The sequence below is a fragment of the Bacillus rossius genome, chromosome 13 (assembly GCF_032445375.1).
Source record: "Bacillus rossius redtenbacheri isolate Brsri chromosome 13, Brsri_v3, whole genome shotgun sequence".
Classification (NCBI taxonomy): domain Eukaryota; kingdom Metazoa; phylum Arthropoda; class Insecta; order Phasmatodea; family Bacillidae; genus Bacillus; species Bacillus rossius.
In genome coordinates this window covers 16,261,067-16,283,779 of record NC_086340.1, presented here as the reverse complement: position 1 = coordinate 16,283,779, position 22,713 = coordinate 16,261,067, and the positions used below count along the sequence as shown (strand labels likewise).

The 22,713-nt window shown below is 35.8% G+C and overlaps 1 protein-coding gene across 1 annotated transcript; it reads right to left on the bottom strand.

The window, feature by feature from the left end:
• Positions 1–833: 833 nt before the first annotated feature.
• On the bottom strand, positions 834–20,899 carry LOC134538642 (uncharacterized). The gene is made up of 8 exons (XM_063380078.1): positions 20,765–20,899; positions 13,096–13,216; positions 11,638–11,751; positions 10,511–10,622; positions 7,924–8,018; positions 3,792–3,915; positions 3,175–3,227; positions 834–1,061 (listed from the first exon to the last, which is right to left on the bottom strand). Exons 2-8 carry the CDS (start codon positions 13,175–13,177, stop codon positions 1,000–1,002), a joined length of 642 nt encoding a protein of 213 aa, XP_063236148.1. The 5' UTR covers positions 13,178–13,216; positions 20,765–20,899; the 3' UTR covers positions 834–999.
• Positions 20,900–22,713: the final 1,814 nt, after the last annotated feature.

The following is a 22,713-nucleotide window of genomic DNA, read 5'->3' as shown; positions in this document are numbered from 1 at the left end:
ACAGCCTTCAAATCGTTGGAGGCGTGTGGACGTGATCAGGGACTCGAAAAAAAAGACCCGGAAAAATTACAAGTCGCGCATAACCAGTAAAATGGTGTTATAACTGAAAAAAAAATTGGTTGTCTGTAAAGTCGGTTTACGGACGACAGTTTAACGTGACAACATCATAACAAAACATTGATGAAATTATTGCATACTTTTATGAATAAAATTGAATCATTTTTATTTTAATAATAAAAGAATAAATACTTGGAAGTATACTAGTAATCAGATTTTTAAAATGCAGGAATAATTAACCTTTATTGTCAAAATTGTTGTTGTAATAAGCAATGAAAACCACATTAACTTTTAACTTCACTTTATAAACAGTCGACGAAACAGTTCACGTATGCATTTTAGGTCAAAATAAAAAATGAGTTCTATGAATTTTGTATTCAATCTGCCACAAATCATTTTACTGACGTTTTCAGCATCAATTATTAATCGTTTTATAGTTACAAAACTATTAAATAATGGTCTGCTAACATCCATATGCTGACAAATAGTTACAGCACAAACCGAAATGACTTAAGAGATTTTGATCCAATATGCTTGGGTAACAGGATTATTTTATCATAAAAAATGTTCATGGATCATTTAACCAAAAACTTGAACACTTTCTTTCTTAGTGTCGCGTAAGTGACAGTCTTCACTGTGTTCTTCCCTTCATAATTTCCGTAGTCATATTATTTAAGCATAAGGAAATATATTGATAAATCTTTCAAACTATATATTTCGTGATAGTGAAAACTAAAAACGTATTTCGATGATTCGTCATGAAATAAAAAAAAATCCACAATGATATATTTTATTTACTTTCACGACCACAGTTTAGAAAAAAAAACAACTGTCCAGCACTGTTCATTAATGTACATGAATTATAAAAATAATTGTTTACATATTTTAAAACATCTTTACTCTCTCTAGGAACAGGCGTGTGTTTCATCGTATCTTTCATAATCAGAAATCCATGACGACTTCGTTAACGGCCATAGAACACGCGACGGCGTCCCAAGATTTTTCTGAAACAGAAAATAAATTTGAAATTACATCACAAAATTTATAACTTTTTTTTTCCATTGACAACCAAACAGTTACTAAAATGATTATGTTCATGCATAAAATATTTTTTTTTTAGTAAAACTTTTGTGCTTTAGAATTGCAACTTTACAGATGGAGGGATAACTAAATTATCGGGTACCAATTATTTTAAATACATGTGGTGAAACTAGACCTTTACTTACCATGTCTTCAGTTGGATCTAAGAATGAAATAACGAGTTTATGATGGCTAAAATGATTCATAACCCTACTAGAAATGTCTAATCAAAATTTCACAATTATAATATTGGTATCCAACTACATAGGTGAGTGTTAAGAGTTACGGATTACGAGTTATTGATTTTGGAGTTGCAGAAGTGCACGAAATTATGCTTAAGTATGCGAAAGTACGCCAAATTATGTTCAATTATGTAAACTATTGATAGTGCCCAAGTATCCGAAAGTAATATTTATAAATATACAAAAATATACTTAAGTAAACGAAGGTAAAAATGTGTAAGCTCAAGTGAAAGTACGCAAAAATGACCATATGGAAAATTACGCAAAAGTAGTTCTATACGAAAGTTGGTGAAAGTATTCCAAGGTTGCGAAAATGTGCACAAGAATGCAAACGTATTTGAACGTGTGTAAAAAAAATATTTAAAGTATGCGAAAGTTTGTGTTGATGCTGCCATCTGTGTTACCGGCTGTATTGATATAAGCATGGCATCAAAAACCCTGCAAAGCATTATTTGTTACTTCTGTTATTTACTTACTTTTCGTTACCCTGTTATGAAGTCATCGCTCGACTTACCCTGCTGGCTTTAACAATGTTTCACTTCAAAAAAAAATTCTATTATTTCGTTTGCAAATATTACTTTTTTCAATATATTTGCAATCATTTCGACACTTATTTCAGCTTTGGTGAGGCACTTGTAAAGCTATATTTAAAAAAATGTTCTTAAAAATCAACACATGACATTGAATGTGATAATAAAGTATACGCTAAACAATTGGGTTTGAGCGTATTTAATTTTTATATTCTGATACGTTGCTTTTAATACTTACAACAAATGCGCAGAAATTTCATTAACTGACTGGATCTATGAGAAGACTGGCATGAATTGAACTACAAGCTATTTAAGCTACTACTTAACTACCTTTCTCACCAGCGCTGTCAACCCAGCAAAGGCCTGAACCCTACCAAACTTATTAATCTACTTTCTTAGTTCTAAATAGGCCGTATTTCCGTATTTTGTGACTGACACTTATCTAAAATCTTTCAAGAGACAAAAGCAATGGTAATAACTAGGAAAAAACCCTGTATAAATTTCAGTTATATTAATGGAGACCTTTTAGTATACTTTATTAATTTTATTACTTAACATAATATTGTATATTAATTTTTATAAAACTTATTAGCATCCTTTAACATAAAACTACTCATAATGAATATTCTTTCAAATAATATCAATTGTTTTAAGTTGCAAATCATATTATCTTTTCAACAAGATTTAATGATGATGAATTATTATTTATAAACATTTTATTCTAATTTGTTTAGCAACATTGAAGTAATTATTTATTTTAATTAACATTTTTTTCACCGTGGTTTGAATATGACTATTTTATGAAGGAAGGGAAGTATAGTATTTCTATGGTTGCCATTTCCTTTCAAGCATGAAAAAATATCCTCAGAACCACAAACAAAACGTTTATAATAGAAGGTCAAATTATATATTAAATATTTTCAACATTGGGCCTTTCTTTTTATCTATGAAATGTTTTTAGTAAAGAAGGACTATTCGTAGTGGAAAAAAAACTGTTTTTCATCGTTACCATTACATTCTGTACCATTTTATTTTTGTTATGTTTAACGCAAATGGTAATAAAATATAAGAAAATAATACTATCAAATCAGGCCTGAGGTCACCCTTAATTAAATTACTAACATGTGACGTTTTCATGCTCGTTGCCGCTACCATTGAGTTAATAATTGAACTGCTACTCTTAAAAGAAGGGGGAGAATAAGTAATTTATCAAGGTCATGCTATGTTTTTCGTTTAAAATAAATAGCTATTAAATGAATACTTACGGCTTTTTTTGCTCATGTCCGTCAATTTCTTGTTACCCTTATTTCTTGAGCAACTGTAACATGCAAGATCAATTGCTTTAAACAATAAATTATTTAACCTCCCACTACATATTTTTTATAATATCTAAGTGATTTATTCAACTTCCTACTAATTAAGTGAATTAAGGGACAATTTTCTATAATGTCACATTTGCAGGACACTTGCAATAATGACAAATCACGTTTTAAGATTGAAAATACATTAAGGCTCCAAAACATAGTAGATTAGTCTTAAACCACTTACATAAGAATTAAGTTCATGCAGGTTATCGTATTCAAATACATATCTACCAAATCTTTTCACAAATTAAATTTTGGTTCATAGTAGTAAAGACTTTTGAGATTAATTAATTTGTATTTCCCCCCAATTTTTTTTTTCAATTTCCTATGCCAACCCACGGTGAAAATAATTTACATATACTTCATTGAATATAAATAACTTTATACAGTAACATATTATGTAATTGAAAGGTCTTTAGTGGAAATAGGATACCTAAACAGACTTAGAGCCAATTTGGGGATGATCATTACTATGTTATGAATTAACTTTACGTGCCAATAGAACCGAAATAACTTACCATGCGCACGAAAAACAGCCATATGCAATACAGCCTGTCGCCAGCAGAGACCCTAGTATTAAGACCAAGAATGCTGAAATTCTTGTGAAGGAGAATACCCTATCTGCTTCGTCTCTGAGTACCTCTGAAACGCAACCAATTTTTCATTAATATTGCATTAAAAATAAACAATTTTTGAACATATACTTTTTTATGCATAATTTTCACAGATAACCGAATTATACGCTCAGAAGTAGTATAACTATGTCGGTTCGGAAACACGGTGTAGGGTGTGATGCCAGTGCCTACCTCCATCTTGGATTTTGATGTCACATCTGCCATCTTTATCGTAACATTTGACCTTAATTCCGGCCACAACTTGGATAGCGCCAATTTGTTTCTAGGACTTTCCGTCATTTTGTTTTTTAGAACTTTCCGTCATCTTGAATTCTAAATATGGATTCTAGACCTCGTCGGAATTCAAACCGAGGACTTCAAGGTTCATGGCATAAGTGCATTTTATTAAAACTTTTATTAAAATTGTAATAAAATTATTTTATTTTAAATTTTTTTCTATTTTTTTGGATAGTAACTACGGATCTTCAATATGGCAGGCTTGACGTCATAATTCCAGAATGTTGAAAACAAAAGGATGGACATGTACTTTAGGTTCACACCTCTGAAATTCATCGATACTCCCCCAGGCATATAATCCCGTTAGGGCGTGATCCTGGTTATGAGAAAGATGGGTCTTTTACATGCCAGACACTGTTACCAGTGCCTAACATGGGTTCCAAGAACCGGGAAATAGATCCGCCATTTCCAATCACGGCATGTTACTGGAGAGCGCACGGCTAGGTCGAGAGGTTGGGGAACAAAAGGATGGACAGTTATAAAATCCAAATTGGAGGAACGTTAAAGAAAACAAAATAGCTGAAAGTTCTAGAAAAATAAATGGCGTATTTTAAGATGGCCGCCGGTGTCAAGTTCGAAGGTCACAGTCGAGGTAATACCAGATTGCTGCCATAACATCACAATCCAATATGGCAGTTGGCACCAGCACCACACCGTCGGCCCGACATGTCTATACTACTGTCAGGACACAAAAAGAAAATATTATTGAAACTGCATGTCAGCATTTCAAATGTACCATTTATGAACAAAAGTCCCGATAAAATGACAAATAGCATGTGATTAGTGTGAATACTTGATTGAGTCTCCGTTAGGAACACAAAGCCAACACTTTATTTTCATAGTGATATAAATGTTTAGGAAATCCGAACTAAGAAAATAAGGTGTTTAAGAGGTTCTTACCTACCCAGACTATATATAGTATTTTTGTCACAGAAGTAATGAAATGGTGTAGAGGTCTGCATCAGTGACCATGTTGCTTGTACATGCGTGTATTTATAGTGAATAATGTAATGGTAATATTTCAGACACATATAATTTCATGACATATCGATAAAGATGTTGTGATGCGTGTCCAAATGGTACTTTTAAATTTTTCTGTGCTAGTAGGGGCTATATAACCGTACAATATATACATTTGTGTAAGACTGAACTAGAAACATTTCGGACCACAGAATCCCCTTTACTTCCAGAGAGTTTGGGCAGAATACTTATATTTGTCCCCTCCCCTTACCCAACCTCCCATTAAGAACTAGAAATGGAAGTATAAACTTGGGCTTAACTGTTCAGAATGTAAACTTGCATGAAATGTTTGTTTGTGAAGGGAAGTGAAAATACAAATTATAACAAGCAAGTGAAAGAGGGGCTGGAAAGGTAGGGTTATGAGTCCAATAATTTAGTTTAAGGTACCTGAGAAGATAAAGAAAAAAGTTGTTGTCTATGCCATGTTGTTATTTGCTGAATGCTAAGAGACGAAAGGGAAATGAATTAAACACTCAAAAACACAATCGGGTAGTGAGCAAGCAAAATAGATACTCGTGCATTGGAGTAAAAAAGATATTAACTGTAAAGTTAAACACAATTAGTGAGGCATTGTAAGCAAAGGTAAGAGATGAGTTACATAAAGAGATGTAATATATTAACAGGCATAGAGTGCCAGTGGATCTCACCTCCCCCCCCCCCTTTCTAGGCCTATCCCCCAAACATGAACTACAAAGCTCACATTGATGTCTTTGGGATGATAATCCCACACAAGAAACCGTTTGGCCGCAGATACCGTGTGGTCCCTATGAATATTACAGCTTTACATCCCTGTAATTATGGATTGAAGCTTCAGATGTGAATAATAATCATACATCTGCATACCCAAAAACAGATATCCGTGTATGGGAGAAAAAGAAAGAAATACTATGTAAAAATTGCTTGCCCTTGAGAAATACAGACCACGCACAATCAAAAGTCGCCAAGACAGTGAAGTGAGACCAAGTTAGGGTAAAAAAATGTATAACATCATATCCCTACCCTCGGAGTATATGTATAACATCAACAAAATTAGCAACATGTATATAGTAACATCAAGGAAAAACAATTTAATTCTCCAGGACACTCATAAAAGACAAAAATGCTTGAGGAAAATCATATGCAATAGAAATGGAAAGGGGAGCTAAATGGAGGAACCATGAATATTGTAATTACTAAATTGGAAATAAGTTTGGCAGTTGCGAGTAAAATATGTTAGGAAAAATCAAGAAACAGTGTTTCTTGCTACTATAATACCCCCACTAATGTACAGAGACTCCCTTGTTAAAAAATTGTTCCAGAAGAACATAATGGAAATGCAAAGTAAAATAAAAATCCAATGAATACAAAACTAACATAGGCATCAGCACAGCGACCACGCCAGAATGCTACTACAGTTTCCAGAAGCACGAGCAATATACGCCCCTAATCTTCCTTGACTGGTCCAAAAACTCACCTCAGATACCCAAAATTCGGCAGCATCGATGCAAGTGAGCCCCGAAGCCTGCCCACGATCAACAAACAGTCCCCAAAAGCTACGGGGAAAAAACCCATCATTATCATAAAACTCACAGACCAACCCATAAGAACCACATTAAATTAATGCGAAGCGAAACTACGGACCAGTTCTCTCCAACCTTTTCTGTAATTAAGAAGCCAAAGTTCTTTTCCCGAATTCTCTGGAAGGAAAGGTGGTGTGGGTGAAAGTTAAAGGGGATTAGACCACGCCATCTTGCAATTTCAGATATTTTGATCCCCCTTGCAATAAAGCTTCTATGTTAATTTATTTTTGGCTCGACGTGGCATGGTACTTAGCTTCGACTACTTGTTTAAATAAAAACTTGTGAACTGGTGTGATTATCATGACATCTGCGGTCGCCCGCGTGAAATGATCTGTTACATCCTCGCGGCTGTTACAGACTGGAACCTGCGAGTAAACATGTGGTCGCAACAAGGTGTAGAAGGTCTGGGAGATACGATTTATGCTTTGACATGCCCAGAAAATTGAGATAAATAGTTCGAAATTATATCCAAGATGACGGGTGCTGATCCCCATTAAAGACAGTTCCAGGTGACCCTGTGTTGGCTAGGGTGGGTCAGGGTGTAGGGTGAAGAGGGGTCCAAATAAATGTCGCTTAGGCCAGTCTTCTGCAAATGTATGTCTCGTACTGATGTGTACCCCCTACTGCCGCTGCAATTTTTTTTTTTAATAAATGAAAATCAAACAAAGAGACAAAATAGGCAAGATTAATGCTACCATCCCAAACTTTAAGGTTCTTTTAATGGTATTCAAACAATCTTGAAAGCTTTTTAAATCTCGCATGTTATTCTAGAGCACACTGTTTAGTGATTCAGATAGGCAGCCACCTTAAACCCTAGCTTTTTGACAGTGTATATGAAAATATAAATTATGGTAAAATGTACCGAGTGTTGCATGCAAGCCATCATTTTTCACTGCCTCAAATTTTCTTTGGCTTCCGTACTTTCATATACTATGTACATTATAGAAACTTAGGTTTAATGCAGTTTTTGGACATACACCATTGCAGTTTTTCACTGTTGCAATGGCGTGTGTCCAAAAAAATTGCATTTAATCAAAATTTCCCATTTCTCGATAAATTTAAAGAAAGAATCTGAGGTAGTCCACACAAATCATTTACTACTATATATTTAGCGCGCTACCTTAAAAAATATATATCTATATATCACATGATGTACTCACTGCCCGTATCAAATTTCTCCAAAAGGGACAGAATCATTATTTTGATATTTGCAGCCTGGATGCATTCTTTAGCTTCTTCGTTCCATGGGTGATACCTGTTCAAAAAGAATTTTTTTTTAATTTCATATATCATCAGTAATTTCTACTTCACACGTAATATTATGTAATTTTATATAACTATCTAAATGCTAGTCACAAGCACATATGCGAAGGTAGTTTCCTAAATCATTATACTTTTGTATTACAAATTATTTTACTCTTGAAATTTTTAATTTTAAGTTACCGGTATTTAAATTAAAACAATATAAAATTTAAGTTTATTGTTTTCATTAATTAAAAGTTATTTATTAGATTCTATTGAGATACTTAAAACCCAACTTATATTTCAATCCTGGCATAAATTGAGACCATAGTATCGTGTAGTAACAATTTTCAATTAACCGTTTCTATGTAAACTTTGTACTGTAAACCTCTTAATTTTTAATATATAATTTATAAATAAATATAAATTTGTGTATCCTAAAACCAGGAAAACTCTTACTTCTATGCTTTTTGTGATAAACCAAATTTGTATTTTTTTTTATAAATAATATTCTAAAAGTAAAGCGTTTGACGACAAAATCTTCATGTAAACAGTTTAAACAAAACTTTATATCATATCACTAAAGGGTCATTGTTAAAGCTAACATTGAAACGTTAATTTAACTTTAAGCTCCTAAAAACCATTAAATTATTTAAAAATTACTTTATCATATAGAGAATCTCTGCCTGAATTACATTCGTATTAAATTAAAAAATAGTAGGAAAATCTCGATGTTATGTAATCTAGTTGTAAAATTACGTTTTTTTTTTATGGATTACGCTTACTTATACATAAAATTAATTCCCTAATAGAATTGTATAGGTCATAAAAAATTTCCACTGAAAAGACCACGATTGTTTTGTAGATGACGCATAGTAGGTAATCTTTTTTTTTATTTCAAAATTAGCTCAAAAATAGTGAGTTATTTGTAAGTCTATTTTCACCTGCATAGTATTAGTTTATCCTTATCCAATTAACTTTATTTTTATATATATTGGACAATTAATTTATATCAAAATTAACTTTTACGCCGTATCATACCGTATAACTGTTTGGGTTGTCTCGTGAGAAAAAAAAATTGTCAACATTGTTTACAAATAAATTATTCTATTATTGGCAGTACGTGTTAGTACGCCTATAATTTTTGGGGGAAGAGAACAGGATACTTACGAGAATTTTATTCTTATAAGAACTTACATACTAAATCTAAATGACAACACATTAGTATATAGCATCAGCGTGAAACCGGGACAGATCGTTAGTATAATGAAACCAAGCGCATTGGTGGACGAAGAAACATTTAACACACATTCCGGAAGAAACCAAGCTGGAATACCGGTTCACACATATATTCTGATTTAAACCCCGTAATGGTTTCCCGAAATCGCTCCAAACAAAAATGTGGGACAGTTTTGTTTAAACAGGCCACGCCTTATTTAATATCAAATTTTCAACGAATTGCTTAGCTTTAACAAAAGATTCCTTTAGAAACTATTTACCAAAAAATAGTTTGTGATGCCGCAAGAAAGATATAACTTTATGCAACGCATGGCTAAGGTTATTTTTGCATATATGAAACACGTTTTTCAAGATAAATCTGAGTATTTATTGCGAATATTGGCACATAATCTTCAATCTCAATTGAAAATTATGATCGATAAGACGATTGAATATTCAACAGTTTTTATTTCTATTTGTTTTACCCTGCTTACTAATATGCGCAGTTAAAACTGGAAAGCTATTCAGGGAACGGTTAAAAATAACTTTAACTATTGGATTTACTGGGACAACACAAAACATTAATTAATGCCCGGGTGAGAATCCGAACCCACTATTACAGTGAAAACTATTTTAAATCTTTTGGACAGTATTTGTTTTCACGTAAATGTACAAATTTACATACATCTGTAAGTTAACGTGAGTATTTCTCTTCCATTTACAAAAAAAAAAAGAAAATATGTAGTGTATGCAGTGGCGGATACAGAGGTTCACCTCTAGGATTTCAAAATAGCCAGAGAAAAAAAATTTCTTTAAATTACTAAATTTGTATTTAATGTAAGTACTCACACTGCACATAAGATCCAACCCACCAGATTTTATGGTTCTACAAGAAATTCATTAATTATATTAACATATTTTATTGGTTTCAGAAACAATCATTTTTGTCGGCAATATTAATGTAGCAGACAACTGGTTTTTCGGTGAGGGGGGACGGACGGACTTGTCCCAGATGCACCCCCCCCCCCCCCCCTCTGGATCCGCCACTGAGTGTATGTACGTCTCTAACGACGTTGCTATCGACTATACAGATTAATAGAAATAATATTTTTTTTTTTCCTGCGTTGCCAGGCTGCACTGAAGTTTAATGCAGTGCAACGTGTGTACCTGAGTACACGTGCAAAGGTTAGTGCCCCTGACTTGTCAATGAATACCACCTGCGCAACGGTGAGCGCACGGCCGTGACCATAGTTAGTCGGTGTTTCAACTCTCGGTTTCAGCACTCACTTGTTGCAGAGACAGTACTTCACGCTGAGACTCGAGTTCTCGTCCTTCCTGCAGGACATCCTGTGGTCCGGACACTGCTCGTCGAAGTAGCAGTCCTCGCCATGGCCACGAACTGGCGCGGCACACAATTAACAAAAAAAATTGGTTGTCTGTAAAGTCGGTTTACGGACGATATTTTAACGTGACAACGTCATAACAAAACATTGATGAATTGATTGCATACTTTTATGAACAAAAATTGAATCATTTTTTATTGAAACATCACTATTTCGTATGGATACAAAGAAGGAGTGAAATTAAATCTACAATTTATTTGATAAATTTACTTTCATTTGCACTCATTAATTCAAATATGTTTATTACTTTAACGAAGAGATTATTTTAACTGTAACTTTTATACACATGTTTGCTATTTAACTTCTTCCAATCTGTGTTATTTCTGTTAAGGATAGGACGATGATAGGAAAAGTAGGAAACGAATGGGAGTGTTTCAAGTTTAATGTGACTCGAAAAAGTCAAATCGATGGTTGTTCAAATCGAGTGGAAGAGAGATAGATGCGGCACAAGCGTACAATGAGCGTAACGGGACACAGCGTAACGGGACAATGTGCGTAACGGGACACATTTTCGTGCGTGCAGCCGGCGTTCATCGATTTATTAGACGTTGTCACGTAACTGAGTAATTATACGGTCATCCCACAAAAGAATACTAAACTCAGCATAAAATTAATGATTTAATCTATACTAGCTACTACCAGGAAGTAACAATCAAACTCTAACTACATACCGTAGGTATCGTCTTTACAAAAAAAAGTTAAAAAACGTGATTTTTTTTTTTTGTAAAACGTATTTTTTTCCAACATAATTACCAAATAATAATTTTTTTTTACAAATATTTTATCCAATAAATCATAACATTCAACTGAAAAAATAATCGTATTCTTCTTTTCTTCCTCAGTCAGATCTAAACGACTGAACACAGGTTATTGGTGAGACATAAGAACAAAATAAAATCGAAAAAATACCGTTATTATGTACCATGCGGCTAAACGAATTCCCATTTTTTAAATATTTATTTTAAAATATATATAGTTTCGAAAATTCTTGCTTGGGTGCGCAGGCCTCACCCTTGAAGCAGGTGTAGTTGAGCTCCACGAAGCCCGCCTCGCAGTGGCAGTATCCATGGACGCACATCTGGTGCGGCAGGCAAGCCTTGGTGCTGGAGCAGTCAGGGGTGCCGCCTGCCGACAAGAACCGCCCAAGTCACACCCGTGCATCGCTGCGTGCTCCACCCAACAATGGACATTTTTTGGACAAACATTCCCTTGTTTAGGATTCCATGCACGGCACATAGGAGTTTCCATCCTATATAGTAATGCAAGCGATTAAGCAACAAGTTATCATGGCTGCTGAGATATTACGGAATCGCAGTCAGTAATCTGATCAAATATAAACAATATTACCAAGTTTTCAAATGAGCTTCGTTTCGGTATTTGAGTTTTTGGGCAGCTTAGTGTCTCACAAAATTGTCTGGGCTTTTTGGATTTGACTCATGACAGTCATTCCTGATAATCTTTTCACTGGATATTCTATATAATGTGGACTTTTCTTTAATTAACTAGTGAGAGTTATTCCTGTCCATATATAAATAAATTATTATGGCCTGATTTGGAATTGACCAATTACAGTTATTCATGTTGGCCTATACATGGCATATTCCAACTAATATTGACTGTCATTCCCATTATTCTATACATTGTGTATTACATATTATTTGGACTTTTTGGAGTTGACTTATGACAATAATTCCTGTTAATCTATACAGAGTATATTTAAAATAATCTGGACTCTTCGAGTCATTCCTGTTCATATAAATATAGCAGATTTCAACTAATCTGTACTTGACTTATGGAAGGCTTTCCTGTTAATCTATACATAGCATATTGAAGATAATATGGACTCTTTTTTTTTGCCTCTGATAATCATTTTTGTCAATTTTCACATATTACTTATCTGGACTTTTATCTGGAATTAACTTCTGACAATCATTCCTTTCCAGCTAACCCAAAAGTTATAAAGTTATAGAAACAGTCATTTGTCAACATGTTAGTAAGACATTTTAGCAAGTCTAGACATAATAATTGGGAATTATTCCTGAAAGTAATTTATAGCAATATGTACGTCTACATAGCTAATAAGGGAAATTTACTTCTCGAACAGTTAACTTCTGACACTCATTCTCGTAACAACTCCACAATATTTTATTTAAACGTAGGCTGTCTTGCTCCTGTTCCACTTGTTGGAAAATTTATAAAAGAAATTTAATCTTAAATGCTATCTTTAACGACAGAAAAAAATTCACCTTTAATTAAAACGTTTTCTGAAAAACTGAATTTTTTTATTGCTGCATTCGTTTGACTACGACTAACTTTTCAAAAAAATCTGAAAGTTCGAAATTGATGTGATTATCATATGTAAAAATTATTTTATTTCATGGGTTACAGTCTTAAACATACTCAGTGATCTGTTAGGTGGATATGTGTTTTTCATACAGACTAAGCTCACTCCTCGACCTTATGGTATACCTGCAAACCCATTGGCGAGATGCAAAAAGACATGAAGGAATACCGCCGCCGAGTTCAACAACCAAAACAATGAAAGTCCCATTTTCTTTTACAGTAGCACCCATGTGACTCCACCCGATTCCTGAAACAAAAAAAAAAAAAAGGAAAAATTTTTCACGTAATTCATATCAAGTTGAACTCTATATGTCTATTCGGTGTTTTAATTTGTTTTCTGATTGTTGTCAACATTCCATCATTGCTAACCACTTTGTATTATTAAACCATACTACTTCTACTCATCAACGAATAACACATAATTTACTACAATAATTTTCTAAATTTTTTGACTTATTGTTATTAAATGTAAGTTAAAGGATAATGTTTTTAAAAAAAAACATGAAAATATCTATCTTTATTAGCCCTCGTTTCTTTTGAATAAATTATATTGCCTAAGAATTATATATACATACTTCTAAAAGATAAATGTATGTAGTTTTATTTTGGGGTCATAACACTTAAGTTTTTTAAAAATTCGATATAATTCATTAAAATAAATTTATCAGAGATAAAAGTATATTATGTTATGAATTAACAGTTACCAAGAAAGATTAAAATCTGAAATTCAACTAGTTATTTTTTTATTCTGGTTGGTAGGTTTCTTCAGGGGTTAATCTAAGTTTTTCATATAAATTCATGGTGTCATCAAGACGTTGACTTAACTCGATTTCGAGATGACTCGGTGCATGCAAAGTTTAACGTTGAATAATCCCTAATAATAGATTCGGTACACGGTTATTGGGACAGGCTTATTATTCGATACCATCCCCCCCCCCCTTTCCACCCTTGTGACTTGTGGGCGAGATCAAATTCACAGTGGAAACCTTTCCAACTTAGGAAATATAAATTTTAAAAATATTTTATCGTTTTGGTAACTTTGTGCCCTTTCATTCACAAAACGAAGGCTTTCAATCATTTTTCACATTGGTAACTGAGAATACAAAACTGTCATAAATGAACGATAATCGATAGGCAACGACACATTTTTGTTGCAACGATGAACTTAGAATAACCCGCCCTTTGACTGTGTATCTAATTATTTTATTGCTGAAGAAACACAAACCAAAAGATCAACGTTAAAAACAAAAGTAGAAGAAACGTCTCTTACGAAAATGTACAAGTGGATTTAACAATAAATCGCGCAGATGTAAAGGGGGAAAAAAAAAGAGAAATTAGGGAGTTTTGGCTTCCCTCAAACACAAACCACCTCTATAACTGTAGAGATGAATGGAAAAATGACGGAAATGAATAGATGAATGAATGTTTTTTTTAACTTATCGACGACACCGGGCATTTTAGACATGTAACCAAGGAAATGCTGAATGAATGCGTGAGTGTGTGAAATAATGACCGCATCATAATAAGAATTCTAATATTTTATTCATTTTGGCTCTTCTGTATGTTTTTTTTCCGGGTTTTTCTCTGTGACATACGGCGCAATCTAGCCGTAGCCCATATACAAAATAATTATTTTAATCAATCTTCGCCCATTTCTAGAATCATTTTAAGAACGTGGTCTGCAATAGTCAAACATGTGTATCCTTGTCCCAACCCGAACTGCACATCACATACTCGGACGTGAAGCTGCTTGCCCACAATTGCGATGTCCGAAACAGTAGGTTCAACACTTATGACTGTTATATACATGCTTATTCGTCACGACAAAATAAGTTATAAACATCTATATGACTAATGGTCTAGAGTCCTTCCAAAGACTGGTATACTTCTTTTAAAAGTTGTAGCTGAGCTACATTTTTATTGTAAATAATAGAAAAAAGTATTAAAGATATAACACTGAACATTTGAACGTTTGAAATAAGGAAGTTCTATTATCACCGTGAATTTCGTAGCTGTAACAAAATTATTTTACTGAAACGATAAAAGGTAACATCTTTATTTCCACGTATTTTTGTAGCGTTTTACTACCCCCAATCATTTCAATGAAATAAATTTGCTAAAGTGACAAAATTTGCAGTGTTTGTTAAGAACTTCATTCAATTAAACATAATCCAGACTTTCGGTGTTCTATCCTTTATACTTTCATCTATTATTTACAGGAAATAAATTTGTTAAGCCCCAACATGAAATACGTATACCAGCCTTGGGAAGGACTTATTACCGTGAGTCGTATCGGTATTTTCAACTTATATGTCGTGATGAACCTGAATCCGAAGTTTTTCGGTCGAATTCAGACTCCTCCTGTATATGCATGTGTATTTATATTACGATTTATGTGAGGAGAAATACTTGGTTCGTAAGGGATAGCCCAATTAGGTTTTTGCACAGTTTTATTGAATACTAATATTTACATTTAATAATACACAATTGTACTTAAAAATGTCCGATCACAAATCACTGGCACTTAAAAATTGTTTATTCTCAAGTCACTCAAATGTCTGTCAAGCTCCGCAGTTCGCACTCCTCACTGGAGCTAGGCTAGACAGTGGTTCGCCCCTTACCTCGCGCTTGTCCACAAACACACAGTCTCGCGCCACTCGGTCGGCGCACTCTCTCTATCCCGTCGAACTCCGTGGTGCCACTCCCTGCGGGATGGGGGAAGGGGGTGTTTCTCTCATCCTCTTCGCCCATGTCGCACTTCCCTTCGCTCGCGGAATCCCGCAACTGTCGCGGAACTCACGCTGAGGCCGGCATCGTGGCTTGAGTACCTTGAGGATAGTCTTTACGGAACCGACGAGAGCGGCTGCGACGAGTCTAGTCATCCCGGGCCGACCCTACGCGACGCCCGAACAGTCGAGAAGGGCGGCGTTTATTCGCGCCACTCCGCGCGGCGGCCCGCGGAATTCCCAAGGCCACTCAGCGATGAATAACAGCACCGAGAGATGACGATGCGGGGCGAAGCGGAGGGGTAGAGGTGTAGGACGACCCTTGTAATCCGGCCAGGCGCGCGTGGCATGTCTTACGTCAATGGACGACATGTGACGCCAGTGGCCGTGCGGGGCTGCCAGCCAGCTCCGAACCTGGCGCGCGTCGCGGTCCTGTCTGCGTTCGTAACAGTATATACATTCATCCATACATACATAAACGAGTCGACTGAAAAAACAGCCATGGTTGTTGAGTAAATATTGAACCTACTGTTTCGGATATCGCAACTGTAGACAATGTAGTTTCACGTGCGAGTAGTACCTCAACTAAACTAATATGAAAAAAAAATTTAAAAATATTAATTATGTTTGGTAAAGGATTAGTTTTAAAAGTAAACAAGTAAGCACACTTTCCAAGCCAAAAATGTTATTTATATTTTTGGGTATAAATATACCCAAATATATACCCCAGGCCAATCTCTGAATTATTTAATGTCATGTTTCGCTAAAGCTCCTCGGGAAAAGTCTTCCTGTAGCCGCCCCTGGCGGAAGAGTGAGTGCAGGGGGGTGGGAGAGAGAGTGCAGGGGGGTGGGTGTGAGGGTACGGGGGGTGGCAGAGGCAAGTCAAGGTGATGGAACACCTCCTCACACAAGGCAGAGAGATGTAATCACGGCTACTGCGGCCGAACTTTGTAGCGGGGAAAGGGGGGAGGGTTGTTGATGCATGAGAACAATGGTGGGGGGGGGGGGGGGTGACAGTTGAAGGAATAGGGGAGATAATATGTTAGTTCCGCGGCATCTGGGTGAAGATGGCGCACGAGTGTCTTGTCATTGTTGAGAGAGAGGGGGGGGGGGGGGGGAACCTAATATTCACACCAGTCCATTCCGAGGCTGCGTTAGTACATGTTCGGAATTTTTTTTTCCCTCCAATCAACACTTTGAGGATTTTAATTATAAAATCCATTCATAGGACATTTGGTTGGATATTTTGTTAATTTGTTTAAATATTGGTAACTCCGAAGGAAACGCACATTTCTGAAGATAAAAATTAAAAACATCAAAATATTAGTAGTTTACCATTTAAAACATTTAGTCTAAATATCACAAACTTGTGATATCGTGAGAAGGATCAATTAGTTGGGTTAGGTTAGGTACAATAAAATTCTTTAAAATATTTTTTTTTTCATTACATAAAAAGTAGCTAACTTAACGTAACCAATAGCCCTTATTATTTTATCGTGTTTTTAATTTAATTTGGTGGGAGCAATTTCGTGAGTGGAACGGAAGTATTTAACCATGGTGCTGCTATCTGTGGCGGATGGCGCGAACCAAAGTTGACAAATACAAAGGAAAAATTTACAGTGTTAACTGTTAAGTGCATTTTAACCAGATAGGCAGTATTTTTATTAAATTCATTGTCGAAATCCAGGCCTAAACCCGGGGTTTATTATTTTTTCAAGGGGGGGGGGGGGTCGCTTTTATCGTAGCCGTTTCGTTTTATAGTTTAAAATTTCGTTTTACAAATCGAATGATTCTATAGTCGACGTAGCTGCTCCGGCAACGAATTCTAGTGGTGGGTGTGGAAACTACGTGTGATTCTCGACAAGAAATGTAGTTGATAGAATTGGCGTACATTTGTTACGCTCGGCGTTATTTTAAAGAATTCTACGTTAAAGTTCGAGTCCGAGCTTCGTATGATAAGTTTATTTGCAACGTGAGAACACGTGATTTTTTCTCGTTATGGAGGTTAGATATTTATACGTTACCGGCGGGTACTGAAAAACTCGCTCACATTTTATTTTTATGTTCTTTTTATTGTGGCTTACATAACCTAATAAACCGTTCGCACTATTTTAAATTATTTTTAATGCAGCTCGAGGATTCTCGAATTTTTCTGTTACTGAAGACTATAAAAGACGATCTAGGCATCTTTCCCGCGTTTTTTTTTATATATATACCTATTTCATGTGCCACTGAAGTTGCAACGAGCAAACGCGAAGAATTTTGTTGAACTTCGTAACTGTTCGGGCCTCGGGGAATGGACTTGTGTGAACCTTTGCCATCTTGGCGGCGTATAAAGAATATTGTTTGATGGATAGATGGGGGGGGGGGGGTTAGAGTTGATTCCAGCGCGTAAGCCAAGCTGACTGGGAGGTGGGAGAGTTCAGCATCTGGGGATCCGCACGTAACTTATTTAGGAAGCCAATGTTCAGAACTGTCTCAGCTTTGAAAACACTCAGCTTAGAACTGTTATAAACTTAGACACACTTAACAATATAAACGCTCAACCCTGAACTCCCACATGGAAAATCATAACTCGCAACAAGCACACAGCTTAGGACTGTCACATGCTGGAAAGAATATGATCACAATGATTTTTTCACGTCCCTTTTTACGCTCGTTTCTTCGTTCAAATTAATTGTTTATCATGAAACATGATCTCCTGCATTGTAGACTTTGATTAATTACTGGGCTTTGCGTGTTTATATCTTCTATAATTATCGAAATTAATTCTACGTGACACAACAGTACACTATTAAAAAGTGTTGATCTCATGTATTTATTTTGCTGTCAGTTTCTCTTAAGTTTCTTTCCACGGTATACACATATTGAGGTTGAAACTAATGATATCGTAAAAGAAGTCTTCTTCGTGACAAAAAAAATACAATAGGTGTTTACTTGTTTTCTCTTAGCAACAGCTAAAATGTGACTTGTTTTCTGTTGTTTTTTTTAAACATTCTTCTATTATTTTATTTATTGTGAGATTTTTTTTTTTACGAAGGACAAACTTTCTGAAGTTTCCTCACCGTATAACTTAGCCCCGTAGCAACAAACTTTCAGAGATACCAGGATTCAGTGTCGCATCATGCAAATTCATGCTAATGCTGGAATCACGATAGCGTGGATGACGTGACACGACAGCAAAAACAAAACGTTGTTAAGAACGTGCGATTTTCAGCCGCACAGCAAACCAAAATTAGCAGTTACGGATTAAATTGTTCTGGACATTACGTATGCACCTCATATACGACAGCATTACTATGTTTCGACATGTTTTAGAAAAAAATATATATGTTTAATCCAAAAATTAACGATCATTCGAACAAATCACTGTACATGAACACTTTTCAAAAGATTTCACGGGTAAATAAGGTAAACCAAAACTTTGAAACATTCGAAAAACTATAATGTTTACAATCCACTGGTTTTTACCAGCATTCGAGAACAAAATTTCGTGACACGCATTTCATTAACGTCGCACACGCGACGGAAATAGAAAATCTTTCAAATCGGAAAAGCATGTCACGCCCGCGAATTTCATCGCGCTTACGTCACAGTTTTTTTTTGTTTTGTTTTTTTACAAAGATTGGTTCGGGATTTATTTTACTCGCGTCGCGTCGCGATATTGCGACTCCAGCATCGCAGTTCAAGACGGCAACTTTCACTTGCGTGTTGACATCTGGGGACCATGTCACAAAAGTACGAGTTTGTAACAAAAAAAAAGTAGTGTGTTCAAATTCACTGTTGAAGTGTTTCACAAAAGGGCTATTGTAACCTTGTAATGACAAGGGAATTTTCACAAGTTTACAATTCATTTACTCGTAGGCTACCTAAAAAAAAAAATTAAAATAAATAAAATAAAAAAATTGGTTTTTTACCTAGCTGCCCGACCCGGCTTCGCACGGTTGTATTAATTGGGGGGGAGGGGGGGGGGGAATGAGACAAAATCTCTTATTTACAGTTATAATAAATGAAATAAAATTAAAATTAATTAATTTTGACAAAAACTTAATACAACAATACACGCAACGTTGTCATGGAGACGAAGTACCCACTGTTTTCCGGGCTTAAACACCAATCAACATTGATAATCAGTTTATTATTAATTATAAATTATTTAGGCCATTAATCGAAATAAAAAATATCCTATCTCTCAAGTTGAAAAAAATTACACATAAATGCCAATTTTCATCGAAATCGGTTGACGGTGAAGAGTTCACTGGAAACAAACATCAGGACACTGGATTTATATATATTAAGATAAGATTGTATAGCTTGCAAACTTGCAGCTGGCAATTGTTTTCACTAGCAATTTTCTACCTAGTCAAAAGGTAGATGGATTAATATTATTACAAGTTACCTAATAATTCTACTAGGATGTTGTGTTATAATTTTTCCCCTAAAAAAATTAGAAATAAAAATGTACAAGTTAACTGAAATCGTGAACGAATTCATGGGGCAACTGTTACAAACTGTACCAACTACTTATGAGAAATGGCAGTTCGTAGCAGCTTGTGATTACAAGTACTTATTTCGTACGACTGATGCTTTGTAAGATTTTTGGGGGGGGGGGGGGGGAAGCCTTCTCTTCACAGACGAGAGGGCCAAACGTCCGATCGTGCATCTTCGGTTTTTTTTTATTTTGGACAACTCATGGTCAATTAGGTTAGGTTAGCTACATTATAAATACTTTAAAACATTGTGGGCGGTTGATTTGGTTAGGATAGCTACATTAAAGAAAGATACTGTGAAATCATGTAAACGGTTTCCTAGCCCTGGACAGCTACATATTAAAAAGTTTTTTGCTAAGCAACCTTCGGGGGAACTTCGGGTGTGTCTCTCTCGTCTGTGAAATGAAGGCTTCCCGAGATGGAGCACCCCCTCTTGCACAAGTGCTGGCAAAGAATGTTATTCTGGTGTAGGGGGGAGGGGGGGGGGGGGTAAAAAAATTCGGTGAAGCGATGACTTCCCATCAGGGATGATGAAAAATTAGTTTGGGACGAGGAAACAAACGGACAGCCGGGACTCACCTCCGGGTGCGCTCGGCCTTTGTCCGCGAGCCAATTACACGTCGCGCGCAGAACGCCCGCGTCCAGCGACCGACGTCTCCGCGAACTCTCTCCACGGGGTCTGACCCGTCGCTGTTCACCCCCCCCCCCCCCCCCACCCTTTTCCCGTTCCCTGCGCCCGGGGCCCGTTTTAGACGCCCAGCGTCGCGACGCTCCCTGGTGTTGTGCCAACTTTCGCCCGAGGCGAAAAGTAGACGAAAAAAAAAATTGTGAGCGAAATCTTTCAGTGCTCGCCAGTGATCTGCAAACATCTCACCTCTTGGTAACGAACATGTCCTTGCGTTCTCATGTTGCAGACGTGGTTATAATACGGAACTCGGAACACAAAAAGTTGACGTGGATTTTTTTTTTACATTTACGATCTTGCTGAATGTACTGAATGTATTGTGTTTTCAACTACGCCAATGTCACGTATGTTGGAGCCGAGATCGACCCCCTCCTCCCCCCCCCCCCCCCCCCTCAACAAGGCCCAGCCACCCTGATTCTGATTGTTCTGTGATTTTCTCAAGTCACTTCAGTGAAAGGCTTAGCTGCAATTTCCCTGCCGATCTTCTTGAATGCTGTTAAATTGTGTTTTTAGTCGTACGTCCATGACTTCACTGACGACGAGACGTAAATCAAAAAAAAAAATTTGTGTTTGCTTTTCCCAGAACTCAATGTCAAGCCAAGAACAAATTAATACATAAATATCAAGTTATATCTTTCTTTTTTAAAAAATTTCTAAAATCCCTGCTCTGCACCAAACTATTACGTAGGTGATTTGACAACAAATTTCCTCATTATGATGTTCTATTTTTTGTCACAGAATCCTGAATAACCATAACACGAATAATAATTTAAAATATCATTAAACTTTCAATATCTACTTTTGTGAAAAAATAATTCTTGGCACTACTTCATGTGACCAAATGTTTAAATCGTGTAGCTTTGATTATTCATGCTGTAAAATAGTTTTAAGTTTCTACTATGCTAATTTTAAAAAGTTATTTTAAAATAGGTACGGCTCATCCAAGCAAAATTTAAAAACTAAATGTGTCTGTAGCCTATCGTTGTCGACTTGAGGTATTCTGGAACTATGTGCCTAATGTCATAGGTAAATCTGAAGGTAAAATAAAGGGTTTTTACGAAACACCGTTATGCACATGCAAACCTGCAAAAAAAATAGCAAGGAGGTGCTATGGGTAAAACGGGCATGAACTTCAAGTGCTCATTCGCCTCTTGGTGCAAGATGGTGTATGCGCCCGTATTTCTACGGGAGGTTCAAATGGTGATACCGTCACTTTATGGAGTGGGGATAAATATTTCAGACGTGTGTCTTTCCTTCCAAGGTTCAGTAACATAAGTTAAATATCTAGCTGACCCATGGTGCAGCTAGTTGTAACACCATCTAACTTCAGCACTAGGTTCCTGGGTTTCACCTGGTTTATAAAGTACGCAAGGCGCAATAAGGTAACGCAAGTATTGTTCAAATTCCAACTTTGGTTCGTTTTGGTTGGTTTCCGACGGCCATATATTAAGAGAAGGTTCTGAGAACTTTTAAAGATGCTGAAATTATGTTCATATTATAAAAATAATCTATACACTTGTTTAACTTTTGCAGAGGGAAAGAAAATAAAACTTTTAAATCACATTATTGGTCATTTTTTTGTTTTCAAGATAAATATGAATGATCAAAAAACAATAACCTCGAACCCCGGCCGAGTTCTCTGTACCATCCGCAACATAAGAGATGCCACGCATGCGTAAACAGGACACATCCATAGTGGGACATCCGTAGTGGGCATATTTTTCGTGAGTGCAGTCAGCGTTCATCGATTTATTAGACGTTGTCATGTCAAAAAAGCCTGTGGTAGAAATTTGCTTTCTACTGTTTTGCAATTTTAATTTATAGAGTTGATGATGTCATGCGA